General features: G+C 39.7%; 1 protein-coding gene across 2 annotated transcripts; it reads right to left on the bottom strand.

Moving 5' to 3' along the window:
* Window positions 1-239: 239 nt before the first annotated feature.
* gaa (alpha glucosidase) lies at window positions 240-14,291 on the bottom strand. Of its 2 annotated transcripts, XM_053514381.1 has the most exons (21): window positions 14,221-14,291; window positions 13,204-13,332; window positions 12,356-12,949; window positions 11,872-12,023; window positions 11,128-11,293; window positions 10,956-11,052; window positions 10,747-10,866; window positions 10,544-10,662; window positions 10,253-10,384; window positions 8,021-8,131; window positions 7,162-7,275; window positions 6,912-6,996; window positions 6,709-6,826; window positions 6,416-6,549; window positions 5,079-5,230; window positions 3,432-3,580; window positions 3,176-3,317; window positions 2,983-3,081; window positions 2,732-2,896; window positions 581-733; window positions 240-463 (listed from the first exon to the last, which is right to left on the bottom strand). In XM_053514381.1, the coding sequence occupies exons 3-21, from the start codon at window positions 12,866-12,868 to the stop codon at window positions 398-400; spliced, it is 2,787 nt and encodes a 928-aa protein (XP_053370356.1). In that variant the 5' UTR covers window positions 12,869-12,949; window positions 13,204-13,332; window positions 14,221-14,291; the 3' UTR covers window positions 240-397. The 2 variants fall into 2 exon arrangements, with proteins under 2 accessions (XP_053370356.1, XP_053370357.1); XM_053514382.1 differs by lacking the exon at window positions 240-463 and having other exon boundaries at window positions 586-1,774.
* Window positions 14,292-14,383: the final 92 nt, after the last annotated feature.

The raw sequence follows: 14,383 nt of genomic DNA, 5'->3' as shown, positions 1-14,383 counted from the left end.
ATAGATGCCTGGGATGGGCCAATAAGAATTCAAACATATCCTCATACATTTCAAATGATCCATTCAGCATAAAAAGCCTATTTTGAACTCTAGCTTAATTCTGTTGTAAATCAGGTTTAACATATTGGATTTTGCCAAGAAACATCTGGCTAAAGGTTCACGATGTCAAATCAAATAATTTAAAGCCCCTAAAAGGGACATAAACGGAAAAAAATACACATTACATAAATATATGTAAACTTTATTGACTTTATAAAAAAATATATTCAGCAAATCTTCTATAGATCCAGTGCAGTACATGCTTCATGTTCAAATGTGGCATTTCCATCATTTCAAAAGTTTTACAGACATCATGATAATTATTCCATTATGCCACTAGGAAAGAACAGTAGATATATTACAAAGTCCACTGCACTGTGAATGTCTCTGAAATCAGCAGGGCCAGGTTCGATACTGTAAGAACCTACACACATCACACATTATATGAGTTTAAATTGTGTAATACAAAATGAGTTGTACTGTAGAACAGATGTAAGTTACGATATTAAAGCGTATTTCTTTATGAGGGTAGATACTTTACCTTGGTGTCTGTGATGTAGGAGAAATCCTTTACTGGTTGCCCGTTAGCCCACACTCCTGTAGGAGGTGTTAGAACTCCGAACACACGCACCTCTCCCACGACTAAACCATCCAGAGCTCCATTCAGTTTTAATGGCTTGCCCACGAGCTGGGACTAGGGGGCAGGTAAAGTCATAAAGAAACAATTTACTGCTCTTATAAATAGCCATGAGTAACCACATCTATTTGTGATTAAATAATAAAATAGTCTAGGTCCAGCAAATGTAAGAAAGTGAGAACAAACCAAAGAGATATACTTTCCTTTCATTTGTTTTTTTGTCCAGTTATTTCTCTAAATACACAGGTTGAGTTACCTTGTTCAAAATCGTTACACATCTTTAATTTGTTTTATGTGTAAGTCGAAAGTGTGTACACTTAATAAGGAAAATGTGGCCAAATGCTTTTTCCGTAACTCCCTTAGTGTCCAGACCTGATGTGTAGAAGGTGTAGAAGTTTCTGATACCTTCTACTGTACACATCAGGTCAGGACACTAAGAGAGTTACAGAAAAAGCATTTGCCCAACTGCCCTAAAACACGGCCGAGTTTTCACAATATGGAGTGAAAAACTCCTCTGGGGTTTGAAAGAAGTTGGAGTTGTGTGAAAGTCTTGAGCCACCTCTCATTTCTTCAAATAAAATGAAGGTGGCACGGTGGTGTAGTGGTTAGCACTGTCATCTTGCACCTCTCCGGGTTCGATTCCCGGTCAGACTCGATTCCCATCTCTGTGTGCATGGACTTTGCATGTTCTCCCGGTGCTTTGTGGGTTTCCTCCGGGTACTCCGGTTTCCTCTCACAGGAAGGATTAGGCTAATTGGCGTTCCCAAATTGCCTGTAGTGTGTAAATGAGTGTGTATGTGTGTGTGCCCTGTGATGGATTGGCCTTGTGCCCTAAGTCTCCTGGAATAGACTCCAGGTCCCCGCGACCCTGAACACAGGATAAAGCGGTACAGACGATGGGTGTGTGAGTGAGTTTTACTGCGATGTTTACAAATTTAAAAATTGGTATCAACTTCAGGAGCAACCTCATTTCATCTCTTCCAGCCCATCTGCATTCTGCTTCAACAGTATACTAATTATTGATGATCATCTGCACCTGTTTCTCACTCGTTCCCCCCTTAAGGTAGATGCCTGAGTTATTCATAGGAAACTGTGTGGCTTAAAAAAGAAAAAAAAAAAACAGGTATCAGGTAAACGGTTCAGGGACTGGACTAATAATGAAGGTCAAAAACCTGCCAAAAATTGAGCCAAATAAGTTCTTTAGGAAACCTGGAGAACTATTTCTCAAAACTAGATTAAAATGCAAGAAAGTCTGGCTCTTTGAAAGCAATTAAAAAAAAAAAAAAAAAAGGGGGGGGGGTATCTCATGACTTTAGCATAGTACATAGCATAGAATTTTCATAGGTTTATCTATACGAATGTGTCTTGTAGTAATTAAAATTGTGTTAAAACATTTCCACTTTGCCCTAAATTTACTTTAATAGAATTGTTCACAAAGCTGTTTACAAAATTTCTTTTGTTCTTATGTATTATTAAAAAAAGTATTTTTAAGGTTTTCAAATAATGAATCATGAGTAATTAATGTTTATTTATTAATTGTCATATTGGGATTGGCATATTTAATATGAATAAACCTGCTACACATATGGTTATTAAAGATGCTTGAAGTGTTTGGAGATTTTATACCAGTATATTATGGAAGTGTTTATGATTGCTGTTTACTGGAAACTAATGACAATTAAAAAAATGTATGGAAAGTTATGTTAAAATACTTTCTGTGCATTTATAATGTTAATAAATCTGTACAGCTAAATTGGTTTTAAACTATGAAACATTTGACATAGGTTCAGATAATTGCCTAAATGCTCATATAAATATATACTGTTAATAATAATGGATTGCATTAGAGCATCAACTTTGACCGTCCTAATCGTTAACAGTTATCACTTTAAATATTTTAGTCAATCTGCAGCTTGCTGGTTAAGACTGTTTCAATATTGGCTTCCGGGAAACTCAAGGCATTGAACTCACAACCTTCTTCTGTCCCTAAATATCCAAATCAGTCATTTCTGTAAATGATGCACTATATCATTTCAAATGTAAAAACAGTCCTACCTGTCCTGCCGTAAAAATAATATATGAGTAATCTCCTTGCTCGAATGTGCCCAGGCTGTCGCCATCATCCCAGAACAGTTCCCCTTCAGCCTGGCCCTGTGAGCAGAGCGCCACCGTCAGGAGGAAGGGGTTTCTGCGTGAGGCTGAGGTCGTCAATGCAGGCACCTGAATAAATGTGCAGATAATAACAGCCATAGATGAAGGATGCCAACAGAGCTTGTGTTTTGTTACACATCTGTGGACTGAAGTACCTGTTGTGGAATAATATACCCTCCTCTCACATGGACATTCATGGTATCTAGTGGAGCTGGCAGAAGCAGGTACTGACCCTTGCTGTTATAAGGTTGTCCCTGCAGGATAACACAGGATGAGATGAGGTCATGAGTGATCCTATTATGGATGTAATATGTTTTTGGTATATATGTGCATATGAAGAGAGTTTACATTGTGGAAACTGTACCACATCGCAGGGGGGAGATAAGCTGCCAAATCCACAAGTCCCTCTTCTAGGACTGGACTGATGAGCAGAGAACTCCCCCACAGGAACTGACGATCTATTGTCAGACAGTTCGGATCAGATGGGAACCTGAGAGAATCAGTAGGAGGAACAGAGACAATAAATGATGCCCTGTTCTCATCATTCTAAAACAATTTGCATGGTTTTTATACAATTGGTTGATGCAGAAACTGAGCTTCGTACTCCATGAACAGGGGTCTTGCTACAGTGCTGGCTGTTGTGTGTGCATGGTGGAAAAGTGTGTACAGGAACGGCAGAAGGGAGTATCTCAGCATTGTCACGTTCCTCATGGCTGCCTGGGCTTGCTGTCCAAATACGTAAGGCTCTTGGGGCTAGGACACACACACACAATGAGCATATATGTAGATACTTTGTAATGGAATGGAAGGAGCAGACTTATATCGCAGGGTTAACTTTTACAAACTCACAAACCTTTTTAAATGCCACTCTCATTCAAAACACATCCAATAGCTATGTACTATATGATTGGACAATGTCTCCTTTGATTAATAACTTCTACGTTAAGAAAGTCTTCTTCCTTTTTCAGAGCTGTTCCCTTTCAAGGGTCGCCACAGCGAATCATCTGCCTCCATCTAACCCTATCCTCTGCATCCTCTTCTCTCACACCAACTAACTTCATGTCCTCTTTCATTACATCCATAAATCTCCTCTTTGGTCTTCCTCTAGACCTCCTGCCTGGCAGTTCCAACCTCAGCATCCTTCTACCGATATATTCACCATCTCTCCTCTGAACACGTCCAAACCTCTCTGACTTTATCTCCAAAACATCTAACATGGGTTGTCCCTCTGATGAACTCATTCATGATCCTATCCATCCTTGTCACTCCCAAGGACAACCTCAACATCTTCAGCTCTGCTACCTCCAACTCTGCCTCCTGTCTTTTCTTCAGCGCCACTGTTTCTAAGCCGTAGAGCATCGCTGGTCTCACCACTGTCCTGTACACCTTTCCTTCCATTCTCGCTGATATTTTTTTTGTCACATAACACACCTGACGCTTTCTCCACCGTTCCAACCTGCCTGCACACGCCTCTTTACCGTTGACCCCAAGTACTTAAAGTCCTGCATCTTCTTTACCTCTGCTCCCTGTAGCCTCACCGTTCCACTTGGGTTCTTTTCTCATTCCCAAACATATACTCTGTCTTGCTACGGCTTACCGTCTAGATACATCTATCGGCCTCAAACCACAGTGCGCACTGGAAAAAAATCAGCCCTAGTCTCACTTCTTCATATTCTTCTGTGTCATTTCATTTACAACTGTTAGTTAAAGTCAGATCAAAGGTAATCCACTTTAAGCCACTTGGATCCCAATAATTGATTCTTGTATTCATTAGAGAGAATGGGTTTTTAGCCACGCTATTCCAGTCGTACCAGCTTGTCCTGGGGTTCATGTTTACACATTTTATGATCAACGTTAATAAAACGTTATTATTAATTAACACTACTATAAATGCTTTCATTGAGACAGATATTGTGTCAGACAGGGAGACAGAAACTCAACAGACACAATTATACAGTTTACACAAACATAATACACACTATTACTCAAAAGTTTGGACACACCTTCTAATTCCATGATCTTTCCAGATTTTTATTTCCTTCTACACAAACAGTTTCAACAGTTATATATAATATTTATATGTCTGCTACTGTATGTACTGTATGCTCTGTATATAGACTTCATAAGGGCTTTAATCTGAGGTGCTACTTAATTGGTGATTTTTGCCATATGTGTTACTTCTTACTTTTGAAAAAAATTCAGCATTGTTCTAGAATATAGAAAATAAATCCAAACTCGATTTGCATCTCACCGCATTAGGTCTGTCATTGTGGTTCCTCATGAATGGATAGAAGGCACCCAGCTGAGTCCAGCGCACGCACAGCTCCTCGTTAGTGTCGCCTTCAAACCCGCACACATCCGCCCCAACCAGAGGAACTCCATACAGCCCGAACAGCAGCACAGCTACACATACACATTACAGACTTGTTGAAAAATACCCCAAAACTCTCACTTTAGGTCGAAAGGCAGCAGGACGCTGGGCAAGGGTCTTAAAAAGTATATTCACTTACAAAAGTAAGGCATGTAAAGACTTTCAATATACTGTACTGTACTAAGATGGTTGATATTTAAAATGCCCTTATGGTAACAGCGCAATTTAAATGGCATTAATAAGGAATAGAAAAATATGGGAAAATGATCAATAGTGATGAAAGTTGATTATTTTCATCGGACAGTATTTCCCAATATGTTTTATTGCTTTTATACCAAAAAAACATTACAAAGCTGATGCTATCAGTTCTTCATAATGAAGATGTTCTTGTGCCAGAGATAAAATAACTGACTGTTATAAAGCCCTGACTCAATTTTACAGTTAAAATAATAATAATAATAATAATAATAACGATAATAATAATAAACCTCTCACTGTAGAAAATTTCACAACATAAATAATTATTTATTAATATAATCCTGTTATGGAATTCCATCTGATACAACTTTCCGAACTGTGCTGTTACAGAAAATGAAACAAAGCCATTCTGACCAATCAGAAGCAAGCACTCAGGGAAAAATAAGAGTATTATTGAAAACTGTTGATGCTGATGCTGTTAGCAAACGTGTACATTATGTTTTATAAAAAAAAATCTTGCAATAACATATCAATAAGATGAAATGATACAGTTGAATGACAAACATTAGCAAAGGTTTAAATACTTACTCACTCACTCATCGTCTATACCGCTTTTTCTTGTATTTAGGGTCGCGGGGGGCCTGGAGCCTATCCCAGTAGGCTTAGGGCATGAGGCGGGGTACACCCTGGACAGGGTGCACATCCATCGCACACACACAATTTGGGAACGCCAATTAGCATAATCTGCATGTCTTGCAAACATGCAAACTCCATGCACACAGAGACAAATCAAACCCGGACCCTGGAGGTGCAAGGCGATAGTGCTAACCACTACACCACCGTGCTGCCAAGGTTTAAATAAGGAACAAAAAATATATATAATAAATATACCAATATATATAGAATAGAATAGTGTCAGTGGGTGCACCAAAAGGGTTTGAATTTTTGCATTCTATTCTATCTATTTCTGCCATACTTTTGACCAGCAAAGTTGTCTACAGCTTTACAATCTGCCTCACCAGGGACAGAGAATCGCAGTTGCTCCCAGTCACTATAGACATCTCCTGTCCAGTGTCCTGAGAAACGGCCTAGTCCTGGGAAAGAGGAACGAGACAGTACGAATGGCCGAGAACGTCTCGCTTTCAGCAACGCACTGTCCAAAAAATAGACATGACCATTTAAAAAACGGACATGAGCTATAATGAGCTGCAAACTGAATATTATATGCTTTACAAGTATTTATATTTATATAACATCAACAAAAAAAATGGTAATCCTTCAATTCAACAAGACAAGTAGTACAATGTCTGACCTGTAGGTGGCGATAGCCTCAGTCAGCCCATACAGGTTGTGCAGGTTGTAATGAGAAGACAGTGCTTGCTGACCGGTCATACACAGAGTGCCTGAGTTTAACCGTCCTCCTATAACATCTACAAAAGCAGAATATCTCCTTCTTTACATTCCAATCATGGTCACCTTTGTAAAGAAGTTGAGTTAGTAACATTACAAACTGACCTGGCGTATAAGGTGGAGTCTCTAGGACAGAGTCTGGGCATCCGTGCACTGAGCCCTGTACAAAACTAGCAGGTTCATTCATATCCTGTTGACAAATTGTGACCGGTACAACAAATAAGAAACTGCTAATACCTGCCTTACACTTTAACCTTTTAACACTTTTAGTCAAACCATGATGTCATACACAAATAACTTCATGGTTCAGGAGAGACACAAACACTAGACAATGAGAAAGTGAAATCAGACTCACTATCCAGAGGCCATCGAGTGACACGTTGGCATGGAAGTCTCTGATGCACTCTTCCCACCAACTTACTGTCTCTGGATTAGTGAAGTCTGGGAATGCTGTTGGACCAGGCCATACCTAATACACACACACACACACAAATTTGAAAACACAAAAATACATACTGTAAATATGCATGAAAGTACATTAAGCCTCAAATTTCAAATACATCCTTGTGCATTAAATAAAAATCCTTAAATAAATCCCAGCTAAGAGAAAACATGAGTAAAATGTTTGGTAAGTATTCAAAGTGGCAGCACGGTTGCTTAGTGGTTAGTACCGTCACCTTGGCGTTCCCAAATTGCCCATAGTGTGGGAATGAGCTTGTGAGTATGTATATGTGTGTGTGTGTGTGTGTACAGTATGTGTGTGCCCTGCATTGAATTGGCACCCCATCCAGGGTGTACACCACCACCTCGTGCCCTAAGGCTCCTGGGATGAAGAGGTATAGACGACAATAAATGAGTTGTAAATAGATCTACCAGCAATGGTAAAGATGAATGTAACTTTCCTACTGTGTTGTCCTAAAAGCAATAAAACACTACGGTGTATGAGCAATAGCAAAAGAATCAAACATGGATAGTATAATGCAGCCAGTGCACAACAGCCAGCTGCACATGGGACCAACAATGTTCTGACAGTTTTGTGTTTGAAGGTAAATTGACAAGCAGATATAAAAATGTTTCCTAGAACTAAAAAAATAAATAAAAACGAGATAACAATAAAAGAAATTATGAGATTATTAAGACTCATTTTGAAATATTTCTTTTTAATTCCATGAGTGAGTTTTTTTCCCTGTCTTCATGTTGGGAGCAGCACCCACCTTCCCGATGAGCGTTTGTCCAGTTAGGTTTTTGATGAAAACTCCCCGCTGCTCTCCGACATCGAATGGTTTGTATGAACCAGGAGGACTCGTAGTACTGATGCCTGGATCCTAAAACAAAGTCACAGGCTGAAGTTATCACTGTTTATACATAACTACCCACAAAACTGCAGAAAATAATAATAATAAAAAATTATAATAATATATTTATAAGTTATATATTAAAAATATATACACTACCGTTCAAAAGTTTTAGAACACTTTCTAACTCCATGATGGTTCCTGATTTTTATTTCTTTATACATCGTAAAGGAATGCTGAAGGCGTCCAAAAAATGCATTAATCTTCTTTGAACAGTTAATATTGAGATGTTTCTCCTACTTATGCTCTGTAAAGACTTCATAACGCCTCTAATCTGAGGTGCTGTTAATTGGTCATTTTTCAGGCTGATAACTCTAAATGAACTTCTCGTCTGCGGCAGAGGTAGGTTTTGGTCTCGTCCTCCTGGGACGACCTTGATGAGAGCCAGTTTCATTATGGTGCTTGACGGATTTTGCAAATGCACTTGACAATACTGTTCTTGCAAGAACTATTACAGAAAGGCTGACCTCTGTGTCTTAAAATAACAACTAACTGTTGTTTTTCTTGTTGTTATGTAATTACCTAATCCCATATGTGTTATTTTATAGTTTTGAAATCCACAGTATTGTTGTAGAATGTAGAAAATAAATCACCAAACAAAAACAAAGAAATTTGCAAGTGATCTAAAACTTTTGAACGGTAGTGTATATATACAGTATATACAGAATATAGCTAATGCTTGCATGTACAATATTGCTTTTATACATCCATTCATTTCTACTGTTTATCCTGTACAGGGTCGTGGGGGCCTGGAGCCCTGGGCCTGAGTCCAATCCATTGCAGGGCACACACACACACACACACACACACATACACACGCACACACAGCAAGCAATTTGGGAACATCAGTTAACCTAATCTGCAGGTCTTTGGCATGTGGGAGGAAACTGGAATAGCCAGAGGAAACCCACCAAGTATGGGGAGAACATGCAAATTTAAATCAACCAAACACACATGGACCCAAGGTGGGAGTCAAACCCTCGACCCTTTAGGCCACAGTGCTAACCACCATCAAACGTTTTGTACACGATATAGCTTAAATCTTTGCTACTATTCGATTTGTCCTGATAAAGGTGCGTCTGGTAAAATTAGCATCACTTTCTTTTTTTCATCTTTATCTGAAAAGCTTTTCAAGCCAAAAGGAATGTTACTATAATTATTGTTCTGTCCAATAAAAACTCTCGTGTAATAACATTCCCTTGGAATTTATTGCTTGGAATGTTGGAACGCTCCAATCACATTAGTCCATTAGAACGACCTGCTTCATAACACAGTATAACTGAAAAAGAAAAAAAAACAACACATGCAACTTTTAAGGTGACCTAAATGCGCACTGCAATCATGTAGGAACTTTAAAAAGTTTTTACTGTATTTTCGTAAAACAGTGCCATGCTGTACAAAATGGCTGTAAATATACAGCGGTTTTCAGTTTTCAGCTTGCTTCATCTGTTGACACTGCATTCTGGAATAGTTTTTTTTTTGCATGCTCATTACAGATTCTAGAAGTTCCTGAATCTAGCAAAAAAAAAAAAATTTCAGTGCGTACAGTGTTTTATGTTAACTGTTACAAATGAACTGATGTAACACGTTCACACCTGCACAGCAGTGACCATGGACACAGTAGCCTTGCATGGACCGCGCTGATAAGACAACATAGGTTTTAATATAGCTAGAGTGCGGATAATTTTTGACTTATCCTCTTACATTATTTTTTTTTCTGACGTAAAATTAACCTAGGTTTATAACATTCACATGCTTAGCTGTTATAGTCTCTGCGTTAGTTTTGTCAACTAAAATTACAAAAGTTTGATTTTTTACAGCCAAATACACACAATGTACTGCAATAGACAATACAGGTTATTATTAATATATTACAACACTATGAAAGGTATAACAGTACTATGCTGCTAATTTATTTCTAGTGATTCTAAAAAAAATTAAGCAAAGCAAGCAAGCAAAGCAACTTCCTGTTAAGTACTGTATTTTACAGCAAAAAGCTTTTAGTGCGACATTTATAATTTTTCTTCTTTAAACATGCTATACAGCTTATGATTTATTAAAACTCTGTTAGGATGAAACTAACCCACTTACCAAAATGAGCACATACTTCATTCCCTGCTCATGGAACTCTCGCACCATCTCAGGCAAGTCTCCAAACCGCTCTGGGTCGAATGTGAAGACTCGTTTCTTGTCCGCGTAATCAAGATCATTCCACTGCACGTCCTACAGTAGTGAGACGCAGGCTTAAGATGTTCTTTCATGCAGAAGAACTCTTATATTTCTAAAAACATTTCCACCTAACCTTTCTTTAAAACGCATTTGCATTTTAGTGAAGGAAATCCTGCAAGGCACTTCATCTTTGCTAACCTATACATTACGTACGAGGGGAAATCGTGCGTGCCGCATCTTCTGCACCACGCCTCTGGTCACATTGGTGGAGGTGTAGCCCCAGCGGCAGAGGTGGAACCCCAAGGACCAATAGGGTGGCATCATGGGATAACCTTGGATAAGATTATGAGAAAGTCATAAACAATACCAAACTATCTTTACGGTAAAAGCTTAAATAAACATTAAACGCTTCACACCAATAACCTCGTGGTACTGTCGAACAACACTCTGTGGGTCAGGGCCTAAAAAGATGTAAATGTCCAAAATTCCGCCAATGGTCACCCAGGTCAGCGCTGGCATCGGCTGCAGTGCTACTTCTACACACATGCATGGGAATGACACACATAGTTTATGGAATATATTATCAGAGAATAGACTTAAACCTTAAAGCGCTCCATTGTCTCACCCATGGCATTGCTGTTAAGAAAGAAGATGCCATGAGCCTGGCCATCCTCCTCCTGAACTAAGCAGAACGGATGGGAGCCGTAAAGGTTGACATCGCTCTGCAAATAGTCAGATATTAGCATATTGAAACCAGAACACTTTTAAAATACAAGCTCGATTGGTGAAGTACCCACATGCGGTGCCATATCTCTGTTCCACATGGTGACAGAGGTCCAGTTGAGATCCAGCGTCAGGTGCGTGTAGTGCTCCCCGAATCCAGAGATGGAAGTAGATGCCAGAGAGGTGGAGAGCTGCAGGTACTGGTCTGCAAACAGGAGCGGTGCTACACTGGTGTTGAGTCTAATACGCAAACAATCCCAAAGGTGTACATATGGAAGAACATAAATTCAGAATCTGTGATATGCATACAAACCCACAGTGTAAATCAGGTGGTGTTCAAGTCAAACCGGGACTTTTCGTGACTGAAGGTGTAGATCTTCAGGCACAGTCCTGGGATGAGGCTCTTAGAACATTTGAATGGTGGAAAGATTTTAAAGAGGGCCATATGTCCATGAATGACGAGGTGGCTTTGAGAACTGACGATCCTGACCTTGCTCTGAGTTATTTCCACACAAAGATTCCTTGGGGGTGGGAGACAGGGGCAGCATTTTAGACATGAAGCAGACAGTCTGATCATGACTCTAGCACACTGAAAATACTTTCTACCTTGATGGTATCCAATCACTAGTGAAACGCTGGGATAAGTGCATAAGTGTAGCAGGATTATATAGAGAAATAAAACTCTCTCATAACTGTGTTCTGTTATTCTGCACAATTAAAAGTCCTGGTTTGACTTGAACGATCAAACTTTTTTTACATTTATAGTCAATTGAATAATTTAAATTGTAAAATGTAAGAAGACTATAAAGCACACTTACAGAACTCGCCCATTGGATCTGCGACTGACCGAAAAGCCGAATGGGTCTGGCTGAAACTCCACATCGTACAGCAAGCCTTGTGCGCCTAAATGTTTGCTGGACGGCATTGCAACAAAGGGAACTTCATATCGAGGTGATGAGGGATCCCTCAGCTGATACATAAACAGATATTTTGTATTATAATGCAGGATTTGTCCTAGAATTTAACCTAAAACTTCCAGAAAAGGGGGCAAAGTTGGCATTTCATAGCCCTAAAGTCTTGGATTTGATCACAGGAAGAGCACAAAACAGACAGCAGGTCCGAGATCAAACCCCAGACCCTGGAGGTGTCTCCAAAAAAAGCACTGCTTTTTACCAATTTAAACCTTCATTTTGTTTGCTCCTTTTGTATAAACAATTCTTATACTGTATGTGCTCAGTGAGTGACAAGAGAACCAAGTAAGTATTGTGTGCATGCATTTATCTATGAGTCTCAACGACTTACAGTAAGGTGTAAGCGGCCTGCTTCCTCCTCCATCACTTCCAGCTGGAGAGTGGAGATGTCTCCGGGCAGGTAAGAAGGAGTGACGCGAGTGAGGATGGACGACTGGCCCCTAGGTGAGGGAGAAAGCGGTCCCATTTTGTATCCAGGAAACGATGCAGGGTAGAAGCACCACGGTGGTCCATTGTACTCAGACTGCGGTAGTGGCGAGTAGCAGCAGCCTCGTTTCTCACACTCCGTCTGACTGACGGCTCGATCACGGGCACAATCAAACCGCTTTTCCACGGAAAAACCACACTCCCTTTCAGAAACAGTGGAGTGGTTTGGTAATTCACTTGAATTGACAGTTTTTGAAAAGTTCCTGTTGAATAGATCTCTGGCCAATACTTGAAACTCCGGAGGTGATGGCACGCTTACATTGGATTCTTGGTATAGATACAACTGGGTAATCAGTATGCATAATAGTGCCAACGTTAAAAGGACATATGCCAAATGTAAAAGCCTACACAGATTCATGATGATTCAAAAAGGACCTTCAAGCTTCTCAGTCATCTGTAACAGAAGTGATCTGCTGGGAATCCATCATGTAGATTAGAACTAAAAGCAGACAGAGAAAAATGATGCTGTTAGGATGGGAATTGTAGATTATAAAACCTGAGCTGTCACTCGAAAAAAGCAAACTTTCAGATTTTCGTATGAAACTTTTGTTTCAAAAGCTGAAAGGAGAACCGGAAAAGCGTCACATACAGAGCAAAACATCAATAAACCGAGCAGGACACAGCGTGCAAACCCACAGTGCACTGATTTTCAATAGATCAGTTATGCTGGATACAGTATGTGTACAAACTCACCAGAATGTGCATCAGAGGAATCAGGCGGAACAGCCTAAGCAGAACTGGGACTTCGTACACACATACGGCAGATACGAACTGCGGCCCGAGCGCAGAGGTTGCCAAATATGCGATAAATCCACTGCAAGCCTGGGGAAACAACTTGATCAAGTCAACTCTATGAACTCTTAAACCCAGTGTAAAATACTGACATATTCCGAAATATTACATAAATATCACATGTAAGTGGTGATGTGAAGGAGAAAAAAATAATCAGACTAGCCAGAGAGCTGTGACCTGCAAAGTCAAATGACCTGAAGACTCTCCAATGGTGTTTTGTAAAACTCTGAGACTGAAGCCCCCTTCCATTATTATTAAATATATTTCTCTTTACACAAAGCTTCACCATGTTAATATTTGCACAAGTTCACTCACTCACTCCTCGTCTATACTTCTTTATCCTGCATACAGGGTTGTGGGGCCTGAAGCCTATCCCAGAAGACCTAGCACACAAGGTGGGGTACACACTTGATGCTCTTGACACTCAAACACTCACACGCTCATTCACACACTTCGGGCAATTTGGAAATGCCAAATGGCCTAATCTGCATGCATTTGTCCTGTGGGAGGAAACCGAAGTACCCGGAGGAATCTCATCAAGCCTAAATTAAGACCTGTATCACTTATTTATTGAAGGCATGGAACTTAAATGTCTAAATACAATGTATCTTATGTCTAAATATAAGTAATGTCTAAGTATACATTTCTTATAAGCATAGTTGTTTCGTTGCATTACAGGACTTAGGTTTCAATTCATTTTAGGGAACTAGTAGAAATTGTAGTAGCTATAACATAAGGACTTGTATGGAACGTATGATACCCTTAACAAATGTGGTGTTTCAGTTCTACTGAAACCAACAAAACGGATCCCAGCTTTAGATCCACTACTTAACACTTGCTTGACCTCCAGAAATACATTAAAATAACAGACTTGGCAACATTGCCCAGGACCCACCCGTGGCGTTTTTATCAACCTACCTGTTTTGGAACGAATTCCCTTCACGAACTATGATTGGTTATTTGCTGCCGCTCACGCGCTCTTTGAAATGCTTCTCAATGTGAAGTGGTGACCAGTCGGTGCGCAGGAGGCGGGGATTGTCGAAATACGGGTTGGAAAATGAAAGCTTACGACCATTAGAAG

This window comes from Clarias gariepinus, chromosome 16, assembly GCF_024256425.1.
Source record: "Clarias gariepinus isolate MV-2021 ecotype Netherlands chromosome 16, CGAR_prim_01v2, whole genome shotgun sequence".
Classification (NCBI taxonomy): Eukaryota; Metazoa; Chordata; class Actinopteri; order Siluriformes; family Clariidae; genus Clarias; species Clarias gariepinus.
Note: the sequence above shows the minus strand (reverse complement) of the source record. Positions and strands in the feature narration are given on the sequence as shown.